The 26,885-nt window shown below is 33.3% G+C and overlaps 1 protein-coding gene across 3 annotated transcripts; it reads left to right on the top strand.

Moving 5' to 3' along the window:
* Positions 1-4,999: 4,999 nt before the first annotated feature.
* Positions 5,000-21,438, top strand: LOC101244772 (NADH-cytochrome b5 reductase-like protein). 3 transcript variants are annotated; one of them, XR_011221227.1, is made up of 14 exons: positions 5,035-5,317; positions 7,652-7,694; positions 8,258-8,333; positions 13,081-13,140; positions 13,308-13,358; positions 14,433-14,487; positions 14,604-14,674; positions 14,775-14,826; positions 16,388-16,465; positions 17,035-17,124; positions 17,209-17,322; positions 19,600-19,752; positions 20,972-21,040; positions 21,134-21,438. XR_011221227.1 is itself a non-coding variant. In XM_004239232.5 (13 exons), exons 1-13 carry the CDS (start codon positions 5,162-5,164, stop codon positions 21,188-21,190), a joined length of 972 nt encoding a protein of 323 aa, XP_004239280.2. In that variant the 5' UTR covers positions 5,000-5,161; the 3' UTR covers positions 21,191-21,438. The 3 variants fall into 3 exon arrangements, 2 of the variants coding, with proteins under 2 accessions (XP_004239280.2, XP_069154079.1); XM_004239232.5 differs by lacking the exon at positions 19,600-19,752 and having other exon boundaries at positions 5,000-5,317; XM_069297978.1 differs by lacking the exon at positions 19,600-19,752 and having other exon boundaries at positions 7,652-7,682.
* Positions 21,439-26,885: the final 5,447 nt, after the last annotated feature.

The following is a 26,885-nucleotide window of genomic DNA, read 5'->3' as shown; positions in this document are numbered from 1 at the left end:
TTTCGTGAAAGAAGTGGTATTTTCATTAGAAGTTATGTAGACAAACCATTACAGGTGGACTTAACTACAAAGCATCGAACACGACCTAGTTGTGCAAGAGTAAAGATGGATGTGGATTTATTGGGTGATCCCCCCTCCAAAAAAAAAAATCAATGTTGGTATGAGGAAAAAATCAATAGAGATGCTTGAAAATGGATCGGTAGTAAATAAGATTATATGTCGAAATACTGCAAGATTTGTAGAATTCAAGGACATAATAAAGTAGAGTGTTATGTTATTAATCAAAAATAATATTCGAAGAAAGAGACGGGGTAAGAAGAAACTTAAAGAGAGAAAATGGGAGGAAAAACAAAGGAGTGTATGACACCATGACAGAGGAACAACAACAAAGGAAGGGACGGGGGATGGCAAAGAGAAGAATCACAAGGGGAGGAGCCTGGACAAAACATGGAAGAGGAAAAGTAGAAAAAGTATGGAACAAAAAAATTAATCAACATGAATGATAGGGGATTAATACATAAAACAAATTTGGGGCGCTAGATGGCCAGGAAGATGGTGTAGAAATATAAGATGCATAGTTACAAATGGGCAAGGTGGAATACAAAAAAAATGGATAGAGAAAATCTTTATCGGTAAGAATACAACACTAATTAGAGGATCAAAGAACAAAGGAGGGGGGGGGGGAAGCATAAATGGTAACAATATAAAACAAGAAGTCCTCATCAATGCCAGTTGAGATGGAGCTCATAGATAAGGATAAGAGAATGAGTGTTGAAATACAATTGATAGAGATGCTAGTGGCGGCAATATAGAGGTAAAAGGATGGGATAAGGAGAATGAAATAGAATCAAATGAAAAAGAGGAGGAGGCATGCTCCAAGAAAGGAAAAATAGAAGAAACACAGAACAAAAAAAATGCCATATTTAGAGAGATCACAAAGAAAGAGAAGCAATGAAAAAAGGACATGGATAAGATTGAAGAAATAGAGGAAAATATCGACAAAGTATCGAGAGATGGTGATTTTTTGCCAAGGAAATTCATCGAAAGTGGAGGCAAAAGAAGTAAATCATGTCAACCTTCACTTTCGTTACAAGTGAAAACAAGGAGTAGCAATGAAAGACCACACGTGTTTATCAATGATTGGGAAAACCATATTTTGGAACATTAGTTTTGTTTGGTCTCAAAAAGCTTTTGATAGACTAATGGAACTAAATAGGACGCACAAATACAATTACATATCTCTTATGGAACCTTTCCAAGGCCCACAAGAACTAGAACACTACAAAAGGGAATTGGAAATGGGGAATACATATTGCAATTATACAACAAAAAAATGTAGATCTTTTGGGAAGAAGAATGGATCGGTGAGGTGATAAGAGACAATGGACAACAACTAACAATGAATCTAAGGAAAGTAGTATAAAATGCTTGTATTTCAGATGTAATGCCCTCGAAAGATTAGAATTATGGGAAGAGCTGGAGTTTATAGATATAGAAAATAATAATCCATGGCGTGTGGGGGTAACTTTAACGTAATTCAAAATGCTGAAGAGAAGCAAGTGGGCTTGGATTTTACTCCTTATGAGGTGATAAAGTTTGTCCTAAACAATTGTGCATCAATAGAACTGAAAACTTGTGGCAATAGGTTTACATGGCGGAAGGGAAGAATTGAAGGGGAGTATATTTTCAATCGGGTTGGATAGATTGCAACACTGATGGGTCAAGTAGAGGCAACCAGAGGAAAGTACATACAACTTTTGTATGAGGAATGATCAGGGGAATTTAGTAAATCCATAGGCACAAAGAATAGGAGTAGGAGATATCATGGAGGCTTAAACTAGGACTATACTAAAAACGCTATAACACTGCCAAAAAGCCAATATGACTAATGTGATTGTAGAAACAAATTACTAAGCTTAGAAAAATGATTAGGAGGGAATGAAGAGTACAGTGACAACACACATAAGAGATAGAGGAAATTCAGAAACTAGTAGAGGCATTACATGCAAGAATTAAACATGTTTTCAGGGAAGCTAATCAATTAGCAAATAAGTTGGCAAATGAGGCATATGAAAAGCATGAGATAACACAATAACACAGTTTTCAACAGTTACAACAGATTTAAAAAAGATTTAAAACACGAACAAATCAGAGATATCAACATTGAGGATTAAAACAAGAAAGGCTAGAAGTCTTCAACAACAATATGAGCAAGCATAATTACAAAGGAACAACCATTGACAGATCTCACAATTATGGTATATACATAAAATCCTTTTGCCATTACTAGGCATGCATCACTGTGAGCACTAAGCTCTCTAGTCTAAACTATAACTATGTTAGCTTATAAAAAGTCTCTTTAGCAAAAAGCGAGGGCCCAAAAGTAAGATTGAGTTTCATAGATCAGTGTTGAGAAAGAACTCTACTAGGAAAAAGAACATGAATATTTTGGTATCTCTACTGCCACTTTAGCTTAAGAAGAGGCAATTAGAGGTATGACAACAAAAAAGGAAAAGCGGAGAAGGAAAAGCGTCACTTACAGGTAGTTGCGAGCTCAATCAACAAACAAGACACCTCTATCAGAACCACCATGGTATATATTCACCGTTCCACATGATAATATCTCTACAATAGAAATAGAAAGTTAGAGTTCAAAGCTAGTAAGAAAGAAGATCACGATATAAAAGGAGACAACCTCTGCGAGCTAAGAAAAATAGTTATCAAGACATTCAAGAGGAAAGTGTTAATGATCCATATCAAAAGGAAGAGGAATGTAGAATTAGAAAGAACTCCAAGCGGAGACATAAAAAAATATATAAAGGAGATCAATCTGGTAACCCTATTTTTTATGGTGTTGCTTGTAAAAGTACGTGAGATATTTTAGTGGATTGAGTCATTCTATTTTTGTTGTTTGTTTCAATTTCTAGGCTTTGTTGCCTATTTTTTACAAACTTATGACATGGAATAAAAAGCTAGTAGCTCCAGTATTGGAAGCGTCTCATTGATAAATTACATATCTCCATGTTTCTTTTATATATAGATGGTTGTGTTTACAATTTTTTTTGAAAATTGGTAATTTTTTTGTGTATACAAATTTCTAATACGTATAATTTTAAAAAGATACTCTAGTCAACAACAACAGTAACTAACTATATTAATATAATTCATTAAATGGTACAAATAATCTCTTCATGATGAGCATGAATCATTTTTATAAAATTTAAAAAGATGAATTTTTTACTTTTACAAAATTTAAATTTATAAGTCAAGTTTTACTTTTTTTTTTGGGATAATGCACAAATACCCCCTCAACCTATGCCCAAAATTTCAGAGACACACTTATACTATACTAAGGTTCTATTACCCCCTGAAGTTATTTTATTAATAATTTTCTATCCCTTTTTGCCCTACGCGGCACTATCTTGTGGGCCCAACGCTGATTGACCTTTTTTTCAAGCTAGTGCCACGTTGGCCGAAAAGGGGGTAGAAAATTAATTATAAAATAAGTTCAAGGGGAAATAGGACCTTAGTATAGTATAAGTGTGTCTCTGGGATTTCGGGCGTAGGTTGAGGGGGTACTTGTGCATTTTCCTTTTTTTTTCAAAATAATATTTTTAGATAATTTAAACTTTAAAATTATCATCCAAAACAGCATGTTAGGGCAAACTAAGAATTATATAAGTGGAGAGGAATATATTAAACACAAAAATAATCAAGGTTTCAACATGTGAAAATGTCACAAATAGTCCTTGAACTATTGTAGTAGGTCTAAAATAGCCCTTAAATATATCTTACCGAATATAGTCCTTTGACTATTCCAAGTTTTACCAGATTTGGTCCCTTAACTTTATACATATCGATTTAGTTCTTTAAGTATTAGAAAACATCAAGTTTGATCTCTGTTTATATTTTTAATACAAATGTCATAAATTATATTAACGGAATCCATGCCTCCATGAAATTAAATTCTTATCCCATATATTTAGCCGTTTCTCTCTCTCCGCTACTTTTTCTTCAAATTATTCTTATGAAAAAAAATTAACCTTAACGATTTAAAATAAAATTTACGAGAAAATCAAGACTTCTATCCTCTTTCCTCATTAATTTTATTTTGCATCGTTGAGGTTAAAGTTATTTTTCCAAAATTAATTTGAAGAAAAAATTGTGAGGAGAGAGAATAAACTGAAAATAGGTTAAGAATTTAATATCACTTCCATTAATATAAATCTAAATTATTTATATAAAAAATATATATTGACCAAATCTGATATATTTTTAAATAGCTAAAGAACTAAAAAGGATAATTGTATAGAATGACAAACTAATAATATAAAATAAATATAATAGCTACCCTTTGATTTATTTGTGTTCCAGAGCAAACTGTTTGTCAATCCCTGTCTCCATCATATTATCACTCACATTTTTCTCTCTCGCTTTATAAATTGTGTTTCTTATTGTATAAAACGAGAGAAAATTGTATAAACGCATGCAAATACATATATGTTCGTCTGATACACTTATAATTGTACAATACAAAATTTTCCCTGCCCAAGTCTCTTTTGCCTTTCTCGTTTTATACAAATTCAAATTGTATATAATTTCTCTCTTTCTCATTTCATACAATTCGATTCAATTGTATATTCTCTGCACAAGTCTCTTTTTGTTTTTCTCTCTTTCTCGTTTTTATACAAATTCAAATTGTATATAATTTTCTTTCTCGTTTTATGTAATTTAATTATGATTTTCTTGCTTTCTCGTTTTATACAATTCAATTTGTATATAATTTCTCGATTTCTCATTTTATAAAATTCGCTTCAATTGTATATATATAAAAAATTATATATATATATAAGTTCGGTATAAATCATAATTATACAAAATTTAATATAACATATAAATATAAATTTTATATTTGCTATATGTGAAAGTTGTTTCAACTAAAATGATAAGCGGTGAGTGTATTGTCAAGAGATAAAACATAATAAAGTTTTGAAGAGTTAAATTAAGTGCTACATCTACTCCAATAGTCGGGGAATATTTATGACATTTTCTAGATTCAACATAATAAAAGAACTTAAAACTCAATTCACAATTCATAAAATCCTAAACCTTTTCTTCTTCCCCAGGTAGAGAAGAGAAGAGAGAGAGAGAGAGAGTGAAAATGGCAGCGTTGTTGAGGAAGCTAGCCAAGGCTGCACCCATAGCATTTCGAGGCGATTCCAAGTCAAATTTTGCTGATCCTCGCTTCCCCTTTGGAGCTATTGCAGCCGTTGCTGGATGCGTCTCTTATTATTACTGCCATTCTTCTGCGAATTTGGTATACTTCAATTCTATGTTTCATTTCTCATTTTAACGTTTTGTAATCTGAGCTTCTATTTTCAGCTTAAATGTAATATGTGTTTATTTTTATGGAAGATTCAGGACTGTTTTTGTTGTGGGTTTCTACCGATTTTATTTATGTCCAATTGTTGTGTCAGATCTTTTCCTGTTTTCTCTGACTTTTATCTTCGTGATGATTTGATACTTCTGTTGATTTTTTGTGATTGGCAGACTATCTTCTCTTGTCACTATTAACACAATGTATGATGTATAGATTAGATGTGTGTCACATGTTCGAACCCTGCAACTCACAAAAAGCTAGTATTTAAGTGGAGAAGGGTAGAAGAACGGATTCATTTTACATCGAGTTTCAAACTGTGCTCCAACAGGTCCTCGGGATTTCTTTGCTATGAAAAAATATTACTACTTGATAGAGTACATTGACAAGACACTAAGCTTCACTTTTCAAAGTTGAAAGATGTGACTCATATGGATAATGTCTATGTTGCTCAGAATCTACCCTTAAGAACTGAGATGGGAGTTGAAATCCCATCAAAAATCTTCTATTTGTTTCTTTTTAAAGAGAACAAACATTACAGCTAGGGAACATTTCCTCAGCCTCTGTTGTAATTGTTTTGTTTTCTGGAATAATAATAGTAGATTCTTGTCTCCGATCCAAGTGATTACTCTAATGTATCTGCCATTACATTGTAGTTTTGGTACACTGTGTACAAATAAGCTTGGATCTTCCTCCTTTCCTGAATAAATTCCCTGAACCGCGGGAAGCCTGAAGCATATCTGTTTCCATATCCATCTGATATTTTCCTCATCAACTTTAGTTCTTTTTGTGAATATGCTACCTCGCTCGAACCATAGGAACCATAGGTCACTATCTTCACTTTTATATATTAACTCGAAAGATTTGCCTCCTGAATGAAAAAGAGCCCCCCCCCCCCCCCCAACACACACACACATCTGAACATTTTTTTTTTAAATGGTAACTTTGTCTATTCCACAAAAGTCAGTACACTGATCAGTATTTACAACATGTACTTCGAATTCTACTATCTTTAGCTAAACTGAGTCTAGTACATCAATTAAGGAGATTGTATCATTTGAGTATAATTGATTACACCAAAAACGTAGTAGCATAAGACAATTTAGTGTGACTTTTGGCATACTACTCTCAACACTATCGGAAGCTCTAGAGTTCCTTTCATTCCATATTGTCCACTATATGCTAGCTGGGACAATTCTCCATCTGTCTCTATTCTTGGATTGCTTTCCTGCTTCCTCCCAACTCTGAATTGCTTCTGTGATCTTGGCAGGCATGGTCCATGACATCAAGGCTCAGGAATAACCTTCATAGTTGACTTGTCATCTTGCAGTGTAGAAAGAGATGGTTAACTGTCTCAGCAGTTTCCCCACAAAAGAAACATCTAGAACATAATGGTCTCTCCCTTTTCTTTAAGTTGTCTTGAGTCAGTACAGCCTCCTTGGCTAACAACCAAACAAAACATGCCACTTTGAGTGGAATTTTTGACTTCCAGATTCCTCTCCATGGCCAGTGACTTTGAGGCTGATTGGTGTGGTTCAACCAGTTGTATGCACAACCCACCTTAAAGGCTGCCATTTCGATTACCTTTCCACCACAAAATGTCCTGACCTCCTTCCAGTCCATTAAATTGCCCAATGTTGTTGAAAAAATCTGCTACCCTTTGAATCTCCCAATCATTTAATTGTCTTCTAAAGATGAAGTTCCACCCTTGAGGAGTCCAGTGATCTACTATAGTCTTCTGTTGGTGAGACACCAGAGAGTATATATCAGGATACAAGGCCTCTAGCCTACCTGCCTCATGCCAAGCATCTTTCCAGAATTCTGTTTTCTCTCCATTCCTCACTTTCATCTGTGTGTTAGCCTTAAACTCGGAGCACAGAGATCTAATGGATCTCCATACACTAACCCCATATTATGTAGTCACTTCTTTGGTGATCAGAAGGACTACCAGAGTCAGACTGCTAATTCAAAAGCAACTTTTGTGTGTTGCTTTGAAACTAGTGCCTGTGAGCATTTTCCCTTGTTTGTGTTTCTTTTCGCCTTAATTGATTTGGAAATGAAAGTTAAATCATTAGATTCTCCTAGTTTTACGCCTTAAGATTATTTGTTTCTCATTTTCTTTCGGGAGTAGATGTTGAACCATCATGTTATTGCTCGTTAGATACTGGATGTTTTTTCTTTATGATTTTTATTTCTGTGACTTCAGAGTGCCTACATAAATTGTTCTACTGTATATTTCATTCATTAGAAAGCTGAAAATTTTCCAATATACAGGTGTACTTGGAGCAAATCAGTGAAGATTCGGGTAAAAAAGTTGGTTAGTTTTTATATTCATGCCTCTCTGAAGCTTATGCTTTTGTCAAGAGATTCATAGAGTTGGTTGGAGCACCAACTCAATCAAAACTCTCTTTCTGTTTAAGCCAACAGTTTTGATTTTGATTTAGGGTCTGTGATATAAGTTTTTTGTTGATGCAGTTATGTGGGAAGTTGAAAATGCGGGCTTTCATTTTCATAGACTTCGATTTATGAATTATAAGTCCTATCATTTGAAATGAGTTAATGAAGGAAAACGAGAGATAAGATATAAGAAATTCTTTGCATGTAACAGGTTGAAGGAATGACTTGTATATACTTTTGTCTGAGAATTTGCATGGTTTCTCTGCTTATAAGCTAATTTATTGATATATTTGAGTTTTTCTATTTTATGAATCTGTGTATATTCCTTCTCTCGTTTAGACTTCTCTTTGACTTCATGCTTTTTGATGTCAAGTTTAAGTGCTTCAGTAACATTAGGACACTGGAAGATTTGTTTAACTGTGACATTGTTAAAGTTAAAACAAGGAACTAACTCAATTTTGCTGTTGCCTCCTTCGTTTTCAGCTCTAAATCCTGATAAATGGATTGAATTTAAGCTGCAAGATCGAGCTCCAGTTAGCCACAATAGTCATCTATTCAGGTAATTTTTTTCTTTCTTTGTTAGTTTATAATTATGGCTTTGACGCTTTAGTAGTGACACTACTCATTCAATAAGGACCCTCCCTGTGAACTAAACCTGGTCTGTTTGGTTTGAAAATTCTGTTGGCAATTTGAGTTTATTCTACCACTTTTACTATTGGATCAGTGATCTTACACCAATTACCTCATAGTAAATAGAACTTTCTAGCCCATTTGTATCTACCGAAGGTGGTTAAATGTGTGGATTCAACTTTTGGGAATAGAATTCATAAGGTAATTCTGCCTCTGATGTTCTGGTACATATAACTCAATGAAATGATATTTTAGATTGGCTCTGGGTTGCTGACTTTAATAAACTAGATCCTAACTCATAGAAATGCATGGTAACTAGGGTGGATATATATTTTTGCTAAGTTGCAAGGACTCTTCAATTTTGATGCCGCACCTGTATCGGATTCTCCAATTTGAAGAGCCTAAGCAACATAGTATATATGGCAATGGGTGTAGCCAGTACTAGTAATCATATAAACATCATTAAAACCGGTGTTGCTTATATATGAAATAAAATAAAATTGTCAATTTTAAAAATTGATATCTGTATGTCCTATGTTGAGCAGGAAAAATAATATAAGCGATGGAAATTGTCTTTCTATAATTTTTATTAAGCATAGAGGGCTTTAAATAGCCAACTTAAATACAAAAAATCTGCATATTTTAAAATTCAAAAACCTAAAATATCTCAACTGATCTTATCTAACTAATTTGAATGAATTTAAACAAAGACGACCCCTACAACTGAACTACTTATTATTATGGTAAATCAAGAGTAACAGAAGCAATTTTCAACACTCCTTTGCTTTATTTGCTGCAATTTGAAAAAACTGTTTCTCTTCAATTTCTACTTTGGCTGTTGATGATGAATTCTTTTTGACTGCTTTTGAACTTGCACACTTTTCTTAACATGACTCTTTCTTCTTTTTTCTTTTGGTTTTGTTCACAAAAATCCTCAATAACCTTATCTTGTTTGAAAGTTTTTCTGAAAGTGTTTTAATCTGGACAATTATATGATTCGCAAAAAATTGTTGGAAGAATTTTTTTTCCATCACAATATCCTATAAATCGTTTGTCGGGATTTGATTTCAATTTTGGTGACCAAATTTGATAGTTCTCATCAATGAAAATTAACGAGGCTTTCAAAAAGAGATGACTGCTTGGCATGTTTGAGAAATAAGTTAAAAGTTAATAATTGTTAAATAGGTTAAAAACTGGTATTGGTTAAAAATAGTTTGAATATGGTTCTGTAGATGAATTCATAGATGTGGTAAGACTAATGAGACTCTTGATACTGCTGTTGTTTTTTTAAAGATGCTGGAGCAGCAAAAATGATGTGACTGAAATTATCTTTGTAGAATCTTATTAAGCATAGAGGGCTTTAAATAGCCAATTTAAGACAAAAAATCTGCATATTTTAAAATTCAAAACCTAAAATATCTCAACGGATCTTTTCTAACTGAATTTGAATTTAAACAATGACGACTCCTACAACTAAACTATTTATTACTCTGGCTAATCAGCAGTAACAAGCAATTTTTAACATCCTATTCAACTTATCTAGTTAAACCCTTTTCAAAAGAAGTTCTCAGATGTCTTTTTGTGATTCTGATATATGGATTTCGGGCCTGTTTGGATTGGCTTTTGGCTTATGACTTATAAGCCAAAAGCCATAAGTTAGGGTTTCTAACTATATGGCTTTTGGCTTATTTTTGTTATCGTGACTTTAAAATAAGTGCTTATAAGCACTTTTTAACTTTACCCTAACACTTCAAAACCGCTTAAAAGCTATTTTGGCTTAAAAGCACCTAAAATAAGTCAATCCAAATGGGCACTTACATTTCTCCCACTAGTATTTTGATCCTCTATGACCAGAAGATTCTTTTGACGAAACAACTTGAAATGGCAAGCTAGATTGTAACAAGACTACAGAAAAAGATGGAAAAAAATCTTTAACATGAAGAACACCACAATTATGATAGTGTGAAGCAATGTTTAAGCTTCTTTGCAATAAATGCTTATGTTGTTCAAGTGGCATATAACATGGCCATACTGTTTTGCTCATGCTTCTTCCTTCGACTAACAAATTACGTACGATGTGAAATATTGCGGAGAGTGGAGGTATTTTCTTAAAGGGAGGTAAAATAAATGTCCAATTTAATTAGTCAAAGTGTACATGAGCTCTTTATGCATTAGGTTGTGATTCAAGAAAGTTTAAAGAGAAGCAACAAAATGAACAAATATCTGGTGACATTTAAGCTAGCTTATTGACATTCATAAAAGATATACTTATAGCAGAATATGATAAAATCTAAAATAATTGGACGACATATGAATTTCTTCAACAACTCAAATTTATCTTTCTCATTTTAATAATTACCTTAGATAAGTCCTACTTCCTCTGTTACAACTCTTAATCCTAATACCTTGCTGGAAATAACTTCAATGGTAAAAGGCTTATAGATTCATCAACACTACGGTATCTTCCGTCTATTATAATTCCATCTCTAACTTTTGAACTATGAGCGGAGAGCAAATGCAGTGATGCTCTTATGTTCGTTGCTATATGAGAGTATTTGCGGAGTTGGAATAGATATCTGATCAATATAGACCAACTTGATTTGAACAATTTGACAAAAAATCAGATTCCAAAGTGGAAATTATATTTGATGACTACGATTCAATAGTAGACAATTTAGCCCATTGGTGATAGAGTTGGTCCTGGCAGCTTCTTCTATATATTTAAGTGAACCCTCATTCTTTAACCGTATGACTTTCAATCTGATCTTTGTTTAAATCATTTTGCGACTGAAATATAATCTTGTAATAACTGAAGCACTTTGTTTTGATGGGTTCAAGGGCTCTTATATTGCTCTCATGTTCCAGTTGTCCACCTATCACAAAAGAAATACAGAGATGAAATGATAGAGAGCAAGAGTTTGGCGTAACTAAATATAGGATTATAAGCATATCAAGAATTAATTCCCTCCTGTTGCCTTCATTCACTACTACTTTGAGATATGCTTTTTAGTGGGTTTGATCTTTTTGTCTATAAATATAACTGTTAGTATTCCATTTGAATATCCCAAAGCAAACAACTAAATGAATGTAGATTCTAATTCAAAGAGTACTAAATGTTTGCAAGAAAACAAAATATTAAGGGGTTGTTTGGTACAAAATGAATAACACATGGATTAGTAATGCAGGAATTAAATAATACATGGATTAGTAGTGCAGGGATTAGTAAAGTAGGGTTTATTTTTATCAAGTGTTTGGTTCATTGTTTACAATCCCAACTTGTGATTGTATTCAAATTTTTTAAGAATCTCCTTTCCAATTATACCCTTAAATTATTATGTTATTGTGTCAAAGTAGATAATTATCGGTAAATATTTTTTTATGGCATTCTAACTAGCTACGAGAAGAATAATTTTGTTGTCATGTTTCCAATTTTCTACTTGAATTATTTGAGGATAAGTATTTTCATCTTAATAAATTGATCACTCATAAAATGTCAATTTTAAATTTAAAAAAGATAAATTAACTACTTTTAAAATTGTAAAGATGGTCAACAACGGTAAAATTGAATAAACCATCTACATTTACACATAAAAATTGCAAGTTATAGTTTTAATATGTATGCATTTCTTTAAATTGTTCAAAATACGAATAATTAGTGATATATTTGTCTTTTAATTAGTAAATATTAAATAACTCACATTTCAAATTTGTATTGAGTTGAATTAGATATAGATATATTTAGTAATAAATAACTCTCTCTAAATAATTTGTGACCTAATTTGTTTGAATAAATTTACTAGTACAAATATAAAACATAAAATTAAGAAAATGAAGAAAAAAAATTAAAAAAATTTGAGGGATATTTGTCTTTATATGATTTATCCCATGGTATTTATCCTATGTATTACTAATACCTCCAAATGGAAGGTATTAGTTATGCTTCCTATAAGACCATGTAGGATGTACAACTAATCCATGGATTAGTTATACATAGGCTCAAATTCCTACCAAATATAGTATTAAATTATACCATATACATGTATTATTTCTTTTAATGCAGCCTAACAAACGACCCCTAAGTAGTTATTTTTATAATTAATGTATTAGTGAAAAATACATAGCAACATTATGAGAAAATTAATATTCATCATGTGTTGATGGAATAATGTATATATGATGAAAGGTTATTAAGGTCACTTAACATTTTGAGGGCAATGTGGTCAACTTTAATATTCCTTTCTAGTCTTTTTTTGGATTTATGGGAGGGGGATTACTATAACTAATATTTAGACCATGCTAGTGTTTTTGTTAGAAAAATAAAGCCTCTACTTTGGTTTCCGTTGCTTGTCTCTGCTGCTTTTTTGAGATAATTGGATTTCTATGTAATTTTGCTTTCATTTTCATTTGTTGTGTTAGTCACTAAATAGATCATTTTGGACTTTTATGTTAAAATTGGGTAGACTTTGGACTGCAGTTATTAACAAAGTTCTCCTGTATCCAAATCTTAGATGGTAGTTAGACTTAAGCCTCCAAAGTTGAGTCTGTTATTTGGTTATATTACTGAGAATCCCCTTTAAGTATTGTAATTTTCAGGTATACAGCGAGCAGTCAATGACTCAATACTGCATTGTTTGATTACGATATTGATCTACTCTTTCTTTCCTCCAATATTTTAGGTTTTCATTTGATCCTTCTTCAAAGTTAGGTCTTGATATTGCATCTTGCATTCTTACGAGGTAAGTTCCAATATATTTAAATATCATTTCCATCGTGTGCTTGTAACTTAAGAAAGTTTGGAAGCTGTGTTACAAGAATTATGGGAATATAGGCTTCATCAAAAGAATTATGAGAATATGGTTTCTTACTCTGACATTCTATCATACTGATACACTTTTTCATTTAGGGCACCAATGGGAGAAAATGCTGAAGGAAAACCAAAATATGCCATTCGGCCGTAAGTTTCACTTTTATAATTTCTCTTTCTTAGCCTTTTCCCTTTTCATGTTTAGTTCTTGTTAGTATCTTGTGAATATGGTTAGGATCTTGTAATAGTATACATCAGTTAGGATCATTTAGATTGTTGCTCTTCCGGTAATTATGATGTAATCAGAACATGTGGACGTCAACACACAAGTGTATGGCCTTGTGGTAAATGAAATGAGTTGAGCACCATGAGTTTTTAGCTTTAGGTTCAAATCCCTGCAGAGACGAAACACTTGGTGATCTCTTCCCATTTGTGCTAGCATTGGTGGATAGAGTAAACTGGTTCTTGTTGCTGGTGGTAGGTGGTAGGTATCCCGTGGAATTGATCGAGGTGCGCCGCAAGCTGGCCCCGACACAACAGTATTAGGAAAAAAGAACACATGGACGACACTATTTAAACCGTAATCATTTTTGAGGGAAAAATCAAGCAGTTTATCCTAACATTTTCTCTTCTTTTCACAGTTCTACTATTTTATCCATTTGAATGCTAATTAAGTTCTTTTCAGCTGTATGAACTTAAAGCCTTCTTTACTTCCTTACATTGATGTAGATAATAACTCTAATTACCAAAATTTATCTTTTCTCTAATAAAAAGTGAAAAGGGTTACATCTTTGATTGGGAGAGGACGTAACTCTTTTCAGATGATATGCTTTCCACTTAGTCTTTCTATGGCAATAGTGTCTAGACTAGCTTGCCTGCACCTACACTATTTCACTGATTATCTACTACCTTATACCCATAGAAGTACTGGGTGACTTTACCACCAAGGGTTTGAATCTTGGTCTTCCATGGTCAATTCCTTTTTTATTGACTACTAAGCCACCACCCTTGTGTACTATGATATCAAGTTAATTAAAAGAAACATCCATAAGCTTTTCTCCTATTCCATTATCCCCTCTTTTGTGTACCTATTTTCTATTTTAATCTGTGTCAAGAGAGTTCATCTCTTCTCTTGAATGGGCAAAATCTTCTCTTGAATGTCCCTTCATATTTTTGGAATACTACAAGATGCTCTAAATTGAGCAAGTATGTTCCTGTTTTCAGTTACACTCCTATATCTGATCCAGAAGCCAAGGGATACTTTGATTTGTTAATTAAGGTATGCTTTGAGTTTTTCTACTTAGTTTACCTCACTGTTGATCTAACTCGCCAAAACATGCTCATTAACTTGCTTTTCTTGTACAATGTTTCTTGGAAACTATGTAATTATTGTAGGTTTATCCAGAAGGGAAAATGAGCCAGCATTTTGCAAAACTGAAGCCGGGGGATATACTTCAAGTAAAAGGGTCTGTGATACAACTTAGTACATTCTAGCAGAGATCTTTCTTTTGTTACTTTATCGTTTTTTCTAGTTTACGAGTCAATAATGGCGTTCAATTTGTGCAGGCCCATTGAGAAATTGCGTTACAGTTCAAACATGAAGAAACATATAGGCATGGTAAGAGCTTGCATCTAAGTGTTCTCTGTGACACTGCTATTTAAAAAGAGTACAATATGATCATGTTGAAACTCTTGATTCATGGTAAAATTAGGAATTATCTTCTTTCTTCAGTCTGGTGGTAAGATTAGGAAGTTATGTAGATATAACTCACTTTGCTGGGATGAATTTTGTGCAAGCAGAGTACTTGGCAGATTTAGAGCTTTCAATTGGATAAGACTCATTTCTGCTGTTTCCTCCCCTTCATTATGCTTGTTAACAAAGGCAAAACACCAAAGAAAACACTGTACTTAATAAAAGTTGAAAGCGTTGGAAGGCATTTACTTAATAAAAGTTGAAAGCGTTGGAAGGCATATTATTCATGTTCATATTCTGCCCAACTTTGAATAAATGGCATCATTTAGGCCACATTCATTAAAAATGATGTCATCAAAACATAGAACTCATGCTTATTACAAGAGATGTGAAACTTGTGAAGAAGAGGAATTGATCTTCCATACAAACAGAAAAACGTAACTGTGAGTATAAAACCCAAAAAATAAAAAAGAAACAGAAGATTTAATATTGGTTAGATGGTATTAATTTATGTGCTTGGTGCAACTTCGGTACATGTACACCAAGTTAATCTGCTCATAGTTGTTAACTGGTGATGTTACTTTATTAGGGGACTCAAATGGATGAATTGGGCTAAATTTGGCTGGGTCAAATGGTCTTAAGTAAATAAATGGGCTGGTCAATAACCCGCCCTAAGGTTACTTGGGTATAAATGGACCGAACGATGGGTCTTAATCCATTGCGCTGAACACTCACCAAGATATAATTTCTTTGTTTGTTTTCTTTGTATTTGCTTAATATATCCCCCCCCCCCCCCCCCCCCCCTTTCTATATTATGGCTTTATATAACATATGAAACAAAAGAAAAGTCTATAAAATGTTAGCAGAGATTCCTCATCGGTTGATTAAGGCTACATATCTGCCCTATTTTTGGATGAGCTGAATTGAGCGGGTCACAATGGGCTAAGCTAAAAAAACTAGTGGGTCATTAACCCGCCAAAAGTTGGGCAGGTTGTCTAGATCATGTCTTTAATGGCTAATACTTTTATCACTATACCTTATCAACAAATTGAGCTGTTGATGAGAATTCAGAAAAAAACAATTCCTGTTGATAGTAACCTTTTATTTTTGTCGACAACGGGGGTGCCTGTATGAACCTATTCTAAAGAACTATTTGTTAAGTCTAGTTATACGCTGCTTGTCGTTAGCAGAAGTCAACATTACCTGTGAATCATCATGTTTGACGACTTGACAATATCCAGAAATCTGGGATCTCTGCTTGATAAAGCTTGTGTTATGAATATGAGCATTAGGTTCTTTTGATTGAAATATGTAGGTGTTATTTAGCTTTATCAGGTTTAACTAGGTTACCTAGTACAGTTTACTTACAATTCTCAGTAGACATTTCTATCAGATATCGATTAGGGCTGAATCGTGTGCTGTGCATCTATTCATGTGTATCTGGTCTTAAATATAATAGAACTCAAACTCATTCTTCCAATGACAGATTGCGGGGGGCAGTGGCATCACTCCTATGCTCCAGGTGATAGAGGCCATTCTTAAGAATCCTGATGATAATACTCAGGTATTGATTTGATCCAATATTTTTGTGCTGTCATCCACAACCACAAGTCAGTATCATAGGGTTATGCATCACTTTGGAACTTACCAAGTGAACCAACTGGATTGGAAGTCTTTCAGTTTCTGTTGGTTTTTTCACTTTCAAGATTTTGCTTTTTCGGGTTCTAATTCGAAAAGAACTTTAGCTTTACAAAAACATTCCTATTTATATATTCTAAATAATTATTAAATCTGCCATTTAAGTATTGTAATTAAGTAGTGAAGGTGGGGCAGTTAATTTCTACAAATTTTAGGCAAATAAAGTTTGTAATATGAAGCAACCAATTATGTCCAAAGAAGTCAAACTGAAAAGCAATTGATTCTATATCGGTTCAGTAATCTATTGAGTGAACTTATTAAATTGAACTTGATTAATTCAAATCCAACCTAACTGACCAAATCTAACTTAACTGACCAAATTCCACCCAGTAGCAAGATGTAATTTCCTGGCAGCATTTGCCCCTGATGTGTCTTAGCTAGTTTTCCCTTAATAACATGTAAACGAACACTCATGGGCCTTTTTTTACTTTTCAGGTCTCATTGGTTTATGCTAATTTGTCACCTGATGACATACTGCTAAAGAAGAAACTTGATGTACTTGCAGCCACCCATCCGAATCTCAAGGTAGTTGGAAAGTTTAATACAAAATATTGTTCTTCGGCCCTCTCTTTCCTGATTAAACCAACATGTGCTCTATGGAATATCCAGGTGTTTTACACTGTAGACAATCCAACCAATGATTGGAGAGGCGGCATAGGTTACGTATCAAAGAACATGATTGTGAAAGGATTACCTCGGCCTGGTGATGATACACTTATTCTTGTAAGTTTTCTGAAAGAGGTGAAATTGTCAGTGCCTCCAAGGCCAAGCTGTTCAATTTCTTGTATGACATATTCATGCTTAGTCATTTGTTTTTTGCTATCTGGTCAAGGACTACGTACTGACTGATCAAGTTTTTTTCTTCAACATTGAGAACACAATTGATTGCACCCAAAATGGCTACTTAGGACTTGAAAGCTTTCTTCTAATCATCAACTATGTTTCTTGGACTATCCCAAAATTCTTGCCGCATCTGCGTCGGATTCTCCAAAATGCAGTATTTTGGAGTATCTGACATACCCCGGTTGACATATAGATCACCATGAACTTGGAGTGCATTAAAGGAGCATTGAATGAAGCTTTCAAAAGTCATTAACATGCTTAAATGGATATCTACAATGAGTAGACCAAATTAAGAAAATAAATATGCACAAAGGAGTAAAGAGGGTTGCCGAAGGAGAAGACGACAACCACACAAGAGCCTTGACTTTTGGCATCATCTTCTTGAATTCTATTTATGTCTAGGTTTGGCTTTTGGGGGGGGGGGGGGGGAATATGGGTAATTTCTGTAGACCCCAATGTAACCCTTACTATAAATAGCCTTCTGGTTTTAGTTCATTAGCTTTTGGGATGATTTTGTTGATGAAGATCCTGTATGAGTTATGGAGACAGGCTTTGGAGTCTTTAAGGGTTCAGGTTGAGTTGAACAAGACAGAGTATTTGGAGTGTAAATTCTGTAGTTTGACGCATGAGGCAGACGTGGAAGTGATACTTGATACACAAATCCTCTCCAAGAGAGATTTTAGTATCTGGGCTCCTTGATCCAAGGAAATGGGGAGATCAATGATGATGTCATAGATCATATTGGTGCGACATGGATGAAAAAAAGGCTTGCATCCAACATCTTGTGTGACAAGAGAGTACCATCAAAACTTATAGGTGAGTCCTAAAGAGTGGTGGTTGGATCGGCTTTGTTGTATGGGGCGGATCTACTGGCGGATATCCTCCTAATCCTACCGCTCCTAGTTAAGCACAAGTGTATCAAACTTTAGACCTATGAAATGGCAATTCAACCTAAGGGAGACGAAATGTTGAACTCATACTTGAATTATTTGAAGAATTCAAGAGAGGTTCCATAGTAAACATAAGAATTCTCATATTTCACAAAATTTTCATCAACATCTTCCATAGACTAATTAGCTTAGACCTTAAGAAAATTATATATGCTAACGGTTATATTTGGTTGTACAGATATGACTCAAAGCTAAAACAAGACCCACTAGATGAATTCAAGAAGATGGTGTGATCAACCAAGATTCTTGTTTGAAAGCCCTCGCTCCTTTTGCCGTGTTATTGTACTTCATTGTACATCTTCAATCTCCCAAGTCCTTGTCTCATTGTAAATATCTATTTAAACATGTTATGGACCTTGAAATCATCTTTTACTTGGGTTTGATGCACTTGAATCGAGGGTCTTTCAGAAACAACCTCTCTACCTATACGAGATAGTGGTGAGGTCTGCATACACTCCACCCTCCCTAGACACCATTTAGTGGGATTTCACCGGGTACGTTGTATGGACATTGAAGTATAGTCCCATGCTCCTTTAAACATTATAAGTTCTTGATGGCTTTTAGAGAAAATCGAGCACCAACAATCTCATGAGAAACATTGTAGACATAAAGCATATTCATCGGTTCAATGTGCATAGAGTTGTACCAAAGGTAATGAATGCGGAAGGAAGGCATTTTAGAAAAATTGACTCGGAAAATATATGTTTTAAATTGACAATAGCTAAAATGTGCGAGAAAACTAGCATAGTTGTGAATAGGCCCGTGTGTCGAGCCTAAGCGTAGCCCAACCGAGCTTCTTACAATACCAAGTCGATCCGAGCTCAACCGAGCTTCTTAAATCACCGAGTCGAGCTGAGCTCAGTCAAGCTTTGTCAAAGTATAGCCAAGCTCAAGCCCTAGTTGACTCTATTGTGTAGTTACTTGTAGTGTGCTATGCTGTTGAAGTAATTAAATTCATAATTAAATTTTTTTTATTAAAAGAAATATATTCTACTGAAAGATTTAGGGCAAGACACAGGATTTCAGCTGGCACTTCTCATTTGTCTATGCTCCAAATAACAAAGAGGAAAGGGACGAGGTATGGTGGGAGCTGGGAGGAAGGAGCCTATTTAATGGCCCTTGGGGATTGTTGGGGATTTTAATGTTGTGAGGTTCCTTTCTGAGAAGAACTGTAACAGATTCACCAATGCTATGGAGGATTTTTCAGATTATATTGAGGATATGGAATTAGAAGACCCACCACTCAGATGTGGCAACTTTACTTGGAGAAAAGGGGATCGGCATGTCACAACGACAAGATTGGATAGGTTCCTATTTCAGAAGAATGAAAGATATCTTTCAACCGAAATACACCATTGGTGTAAGTGCTATCTATGAAATGTTAACCTTCTTTTTTTTTTAAAAAAAATGAAGAAATATAATATTGCTAGTTTAAATTTATAAATGCATTCAGGTGTCATTAAATTATTTACATTATTAATTTAAATTAGAACTCAAATTCAAATGAGGTTAACTTAAAATTGAACATAGAATATAGCTTAAGGCAGAAAAAAAGAAGCAACAATTTTAATTCAGAAAAAATTGTATGATATTAAGTCTCATTGATTTTAATTCCTATTCTTTTTACACTTTGCACCACCCATATAGTAGTGTGTTATATAACAATATGCATAAAAAGTTTGATTACATCAAATTAATTAATGAAGTACAAGATTATAAATTTATTAAATTACTAATAATTGTTAAATTGACGTATTGCTAATTTCTTTAAGCTTAATGGATGATATTTTATTTAAAAATAATCATTACATGACTGGAGCAAGCCAACTGAGTTGAATCTAGCCTAGCTTGATCAGAGCGAACTTTTGACCAAACCGAGCCAAGTCGAGTCAAATTTTGATGGAAGCTGAGATGAGCCAAACCCCATGTTGGCTCAACTTGTTGCCAAGCCTAGCAATGAATGTGAAATAGAGGAACATCGACTAATACCATTTGGCATGATTGCACCTCAACAGGGCTAAACTTACAGAAGAGATGGAGATGAGTAAGAAGGGATTTGGAAAAGAAGAATGAAGAGAAAATAGATATTTCATTCATTTTGTCGTACTCCCAGTGATACTAATTACAGATTATATAGAACATAGAATTCTATGGAAAGGACTCGTGCAATTAACATTCTGACATCAGTAATATCTAACAACTAAAACAGGGTGCTGATGCAAAGAAGAAACGAAGGTTGAACTAAACTGTTTGTTCAAAACTAATTTGGTGGCCTGATTGTCACTATAGAAATCATATGCAACACTCGAGGTACTCCAGTATAAGTGGTAACTTGAATAATCGTAGCTGGTCGTTTGTTTAGTATTGTAGTATTTTGCTGTTCATGACAATTGTGGGGTGGGGGTGGGGGTACTGTTATTGAATAGTTGGTGTTGTTGAGTAACTGGGTTAGGACAAACAATACGTGGTACACAACAAGAATGATGCAGTGCAAGAACGATTACTGATTTTCTGAATTTGTTATGAAATGACTCGAGATTTATTATGGGAATCATTGGAACTTTCTGTTGGTCTCCCAGGTATGTGGTCCTCCTGGGATGATAAGACATTTATCTGGGGAAAAGCCAAATCCTCGTGAGCAAGGCGAGGTATTTTATTCCATAGAGCGAAAAGAATTTAATTTTCTATTTGTTAGTATTCTGTGGTTGCCTCTAATGATATTTATGCTTCCTTTGTCACAGCTAACTGGACTACTCAAGGATGTGGGCTTTACAGAGAACATGGTTTACAAATTTTAACTCTGTGTTCCCTTACCTTTCATTGAATAAAAGGCTTGTTTTGAAGAAGCACAGTACTAAAACATAAAGCAAGGGTTTGGATGAGTATTCATGAAGTTTTCCGTATGTCGTTGTATAGATTATGTGAAATGAGAATTGATTTGGAACCGTCTAGAAAATACTCATTCTTGGGAAAAAATGAAAAACTTGATATCTTGCTTGACCTATTAGTACTAAATTTTGCGGAGGTAAGTTTCTCTTTTATTTCATTTTCCTGTCCTTTTTATATTGCACATGTGGACAGAAAAGCAACATGGAACCGTTTTATGTTCCAACAAAACGTCATATTGATCTTGTATGATCATATTGTGCTCTTTCATTCTTTTTTTTTTTTGGGGGTTTGATAAGCTGCTGAAAAGGAACTAATAATCCTTCATGTTTATGGTTTGTTCTCAATCTTTTTTTTTTGTTCGATTTCACATGGAACAATACCAAATTTTCTTTTCTGCAATGCCATTTATTTTCATTAGATTAATTTAGTTTGAAAAATAAACAAAGATTTTGATTAAGTTATGATGATGTTTGGATTGAACAAGCGAAGGAGCAATCTTCTTTTCTTGTTTCTACCTTAACATAGAGGAAGGTGGCTAAACATTCTATACACTAACACGTGGATAAAATCAATATTTGAAAAATGGGGATATTAAATGAACCTTGCAAACGTGAGGGACTATAAGTGCGAGTTTGGTGCCTAGAGAGTGTAATTTTCAAGATATTGCACTAAAAGGGGGCATGCCCCTAAAATATTACATTGGACAATAGGTTTTTCACCCTATGTTGTGGGAACTGCAAAATTTAGTTTATTCACGTTACTTTCGTCCGTTTCTTTAGTTCACTTGAAATTAAAATAAAATTTAAGGGGTTAACCAAATTCGATATTATTTTTTTTGTACTCCCAAAATATTGGGCTGAACAGCAAGGCTTTTGTTTTTGATAAAATAATAATAATTGAGGAATTGGCACATGCATGTAATTCTTTGATTGGATTAACATGTTTTAGCCAAATAATTATTTTGTAAATAAAAGTCAAAGAATTGGCATTTAATAGTCATACGTGTAAATAATTTTTTATTAAAACTCTCTCAGCGCACATTAAGTCATTTCACTAAGGTGCGTACTAGAAGTGAAGCTACGTAGCCACCGTTGTTGGAATGGCTTGAGGACGACCAAAGATGACAAGAGGTGAAGCTAGGATTATGAGTTTAGGCATTTTAAATTTCATTTATAATTATTAATTAATTTTGTTTGAGATTTATAAAATAATATATATATATAGGGTTTATGAAAAAGTTATTGGGTATATTCGAATTCATGAACCTCACCTAAATCCGACTCTGGCCGTGAAAAGATGACAACTGCAAAGACACCCATTGCCCAACAACCAAGTACATGCGGACTGTACCTAGGAGTGTGAACGGACTGAAATGACAATCACACCTCTACCACAGGAGGAGGTGACAACTGACAAAGGTTGAAGGAAAACACCCTACGACTCACGTGACCGGATGGTTGAAGCAGTGGTTGCTATAACTATCAAGATACCCCTCAAAGCTATCCGCATAATTCAGTTAGACAACTCAACTAAGGTTTGTACCTATTGAATACTTAAATTGTTTGAGTTATGTACCTATTAAACACAAAATGTCGATATGACAAAAAAATATATTTTGCACTTACTTGAAGCGCCTGAAAAGACTCAAAATAGTATTTTTAAAATTATTTTTTTTTTACATTTTTTCTTCTTTTATTGACACTTGACATTATAATTAACTTTAAGATATTTTTCTTCATTCATTTACACTTTTTTTAAAAAAGAAAAGCACCTCACCTCCTACCCATTGTTTTATTTGGAAAAAAAAATACTAGTTTATTAGTTTTAGACTAAAATGATTTAGAGTCGCCACTTAATTTTTAAAAAAAATCAAGAATTTTTTTTTTCAAAAGATTAAACAGTAAATAAATTGAAAACTTTAAGTGGTTCATATTAATGTTCTAGGAAGGACTTCAAAGCACCTAGAACATTTGCTAACATACAATTATCTATAATTAACTTATTTGACTAAAATAGTTTAAACATATTTTGGAGAATAAACAATTTTAAAAGTTTAAAATAATCTCAAGGGGAAAATGAAAAATAAGATACTACTTACGTTAGTTATCTTTTTGCAAATATATTTTCAAAATCAAGTGAAAAGAATGCTTGCTTAATATTTTAGAAAATCAAATTGGAATGGCTTATTAGGACAATTGAATTGTAACAACCTTAATACTAATTAAACAGATAAGCATGCGAATAATGCAAGTCTGGTTTTCTGTTCGTCTGAATTAGTATTTGGGTCGAATCTTGTTTTAGGTTTATGGCCCATTTGAGCTACTTGCACCTGTTCTAGAAATCTGATTTTTATTGGGTCTAAGGCCAAATTCTTCCACCTGTCCTAAGAAATAAAAAAAATAGTAACAATTAAAATAACAAAGGTTTAGGGCCCGTTTGGATGGGCTTATTAAAAGCAGTTTTAAAAAAGTACTTTTGAAAGTGCTGAAACTTATTTTTAAAATAAGCAGTTATGCGTTTGGATAAAAGTGCTGAAGTTAAAAAAAAAGTTGTTGATGTGTTTGGCAAATAAGTGCTGATAAACAGCTTTTTAAATCAAAATGTCTGAAATACCCTTAAAAGCTGTTAACATAATAAAAGTTAATTAATTTATATTTTACAGCCATAAATAATTATATATTGCTATCATTCACATATTTCTTTCTCATCACAAATTATTTATAAGAGGAATATAAACTTATTATAGATTTTAAAGATATATAATTTGAATAGATTAAAGAACGATTTAAGATTTTATTTTAGTTTCATCCATAGGTAATAATAATTGTCTATCATTCACATATTTCTTTATTATCACAAATTATTTATAAGAGGAATATAAATTTTTATTTAAGTTATATGTGCAACTTATTTTACGTTTTAATAATATATAATTTGAATAGATCACTTGAAAGATTTAAGATTTATTTTATTTTCATTCATTAGTAATAGTAATTGTCTATCATCCACACGTGAAAAGGGAAAAATAGAAGAAAGAGATGTTAGGATTATGTGGGTAATTTGGAGATTGTATAAAAATATTAAGGGCAAAAAGGTAAAAATGTGGTCAACTTAAAACAGCTTATAAGCTGGGGAAAAAAAAGCACCCCTACCCCAGCTTTTAACTTTTGTCTTAAAATAAGTTTTTTTTTTAACTTAAAATAAGTTGTTTTGAGTATTTCCAAACATCTAAATAAGTCAAAACCAGCTTTTAAGTCAGTTTGACCAGCTTTTAAGCTGAGCCAAACAGGCTCTAAAGCAAGAACCTGCCAAATGAATTCAGAATATTTAGAATTCTTTAAAAATGAGATTAATATTCTCTTACAAAAGGGTTTAATAAAAGACCCTCAAAATCACCATAGTTTTGTACTGCTTTTTATGTTAATAAACAAGCAGAACAAGAAAGAGGGTACCTAGTCTTGTAATAAATTATAAATCTTTAAATAAAGTTTTAAAATGGATTAGATACTCATTCCCAATAAAAAAGATCTCTTAGATAGACTTCATAAAGTCATCATATTTTCAAAATTCGATTTAAAATCAGGATACTGGCAAGTCCAAATCACTGAAAAGGATAAATATAAAACAACCTTTAACGTCCCAATAGGACAATATGAGTGGAATATCATGCCTTTTGGATTAAAAAACGCTCCCTCAGAATTTCAAAAAATTATGAATGATATTTTAAATCCGTTTAGCAATTTTATCATTGTGTATATAGATGATATTCTAGTGTTTTCAAAGACTCTGGAAATGCATTTTAAACATCTGGATTTATTCAAGAAAATTATTATCCAAAATGGATTAGTTATATCTAAACCAAAAGGGCATATTTTTCAAACAAATGTAAGATTCTTGGGTCATAATATTGAAAAAGAAAAAATTAATCCTATCCAAAGAAGTATTGAGTTTGCTTCAAAATTTCCTAATATTATTACTGATAAAGTGCAACTTCAACAACTTTTGGGTAGCTTAAATTATATTTCTCTTTTTATAAAGGGTTTAGCCAAAGAAACAACAATATTATATGATAGAATAAAAAAGAATCCTAAAGCTTTGACTGAGGACCATACCAAAGCAGTCCAACATATCAAAACAAAGGTTAATAACCTACCATGTCTCACTTTAGCCAATCCTAATTTGAAAAAAATAGTTTAGAAAGATGCTTCTAATATTGTCTATAGGGGAATTTTAAAGCAAATCTCTCATGTCGACCAGAAGGAATATCTTGTACAATTTTATTCAGGAAAATTGAATAATAGTCAAAAAAAAATTATGCTACGATAACTAAAGAAATTTTAGCTATAGTAAAAAGTGTTTTACAAGGAGACTTAGAGCCTGTTTGGCTCAGCTTAAAAGCTGGTCAAATTGACTTAAAAGTTGGTTTTTGACTTATTTAGCTGTTTGGCAATACTCAAAACAGCTTATTTTAAGTTAAAAAAAACTTATTTTAAGCCAAAAGTTAAAAGCTGGGGTAGGGGTGCTTTTTTTTTTTTTTAGCTTATAAGCTGTTTTAAGTTGACCACATTTTTATCTTTTTGTGCTTAATATTTTTATACAATCTCCAAATTACCCATATAACTCTAACATTTCTTTCTTCCATTTTTCCCTTTTCACGTTTGACATAACAACTTCAGCACTTTTATCCAAACGCATAACTGCTTATTTTAAAAATAAGTTTCAGCACTTTTAAAAGTACTTTTTTAAAGCTGCTTTTATTAAGCCCATCCAAACGGACCCTTATATAATCAAAAGTTTATTATAAAAAATGATTGCCAAACAGCTAGATTTATTTTTGGCAAAGATGTAAAACACGATGTTTCTAAACAAATGTTTGCAAGATGGCAAGCTTTATTAGCCCCATTTGATTTTGAAATACATTATAAAAAGGAGCAGATAATAGTCTCCCTAACTTTCTTACTAGAGAATATTTAACTCAATAAACTCTTTTACAGGATAATGCGGCCATCCTGGAATTCTTCCTCTAATAAAGGAAGAAGACGAGGACGAGGACGAGGGAGATACATATGGGCAGTAATAATGTTCTGTCTCAACTAGGAAATCAAAGGCTAATAGCCGCAAATATTGCAGGTACATCTATTGGAATATCAGGAATTGATGCTGTTGTGCGGAATTTGATATAATACGAGAAAATATAAACGCGAAAAACAAGACAACAGATTTACGTGGTTCACCAATAAATTGGCTACGTCCACGGGAAGAGGGGGACAATTTTATCATGGAGAGGCAAAAACAGAATTACAGAATAGAGTTTACCATAGCGTCTATATATAGTGCTAAGCTACGCCCTAACAGGCTTGGGCCCAAAATACATAATTGACAGATAATTAAGGGCCCAATTCAAGGCATTCAACAAATCTCCACCTTGACTTAAATTCTCCAAACAGATTCTTCAGACGCACTATGATAGTGCCAGGCCTCTCCCTCTTCCTCAGAATTGCCCCGCAGGGCAATTAACAGCTTCTGATGTTGAGCAAGTCCAAACAGTGTTGAAACTTGCTCTGTGGAACCGGCTTTGTGAACATATCAGCAGGATTATCAGCA

This window comes from Solanum lycopersicum, chromosome 5 (assembly GCF_036512215.1).
Source record: "Solanum lycopersicum chromosome 5, SLM_r2.1".
NCBI lineage: Eukaryota > Viridiplantae > Streptophyta > Magnoliopsida > Solanales > Solanaceae > Solanum > Solanum lycopersicum.
The sequence above is the reverse complement of the archived record's forward strand: the minus strand, read 5'-3'. Positions and strand labels throughout refer to the sequence as shown.

Excerpts from the sequence above, each read along its gene's own strand:
- LOC101244772 (XM_004239232.5), top strand. The coding sequence starts at position 5,162 with ATGGCAGCGTTGTTGAGGAAGCTAGCCAAGGCTGCACCCATAGCATTT. Across the intron at positions 5,318-7,651 it reads GCCATTCTTCTGCGAATTTG|GTGTACTTGGAGCAAATCAG; the intron begins GTATACTTCAAT and ends TCCAATATACAG. Across the intron at positions 13,359-14,432 it reads CCAAAATATGCCATTCGGCC|TTACACTCCTATATCTGATC; the intron begins GTAAGTTTCACT and ends TCCTGTTTTCAG.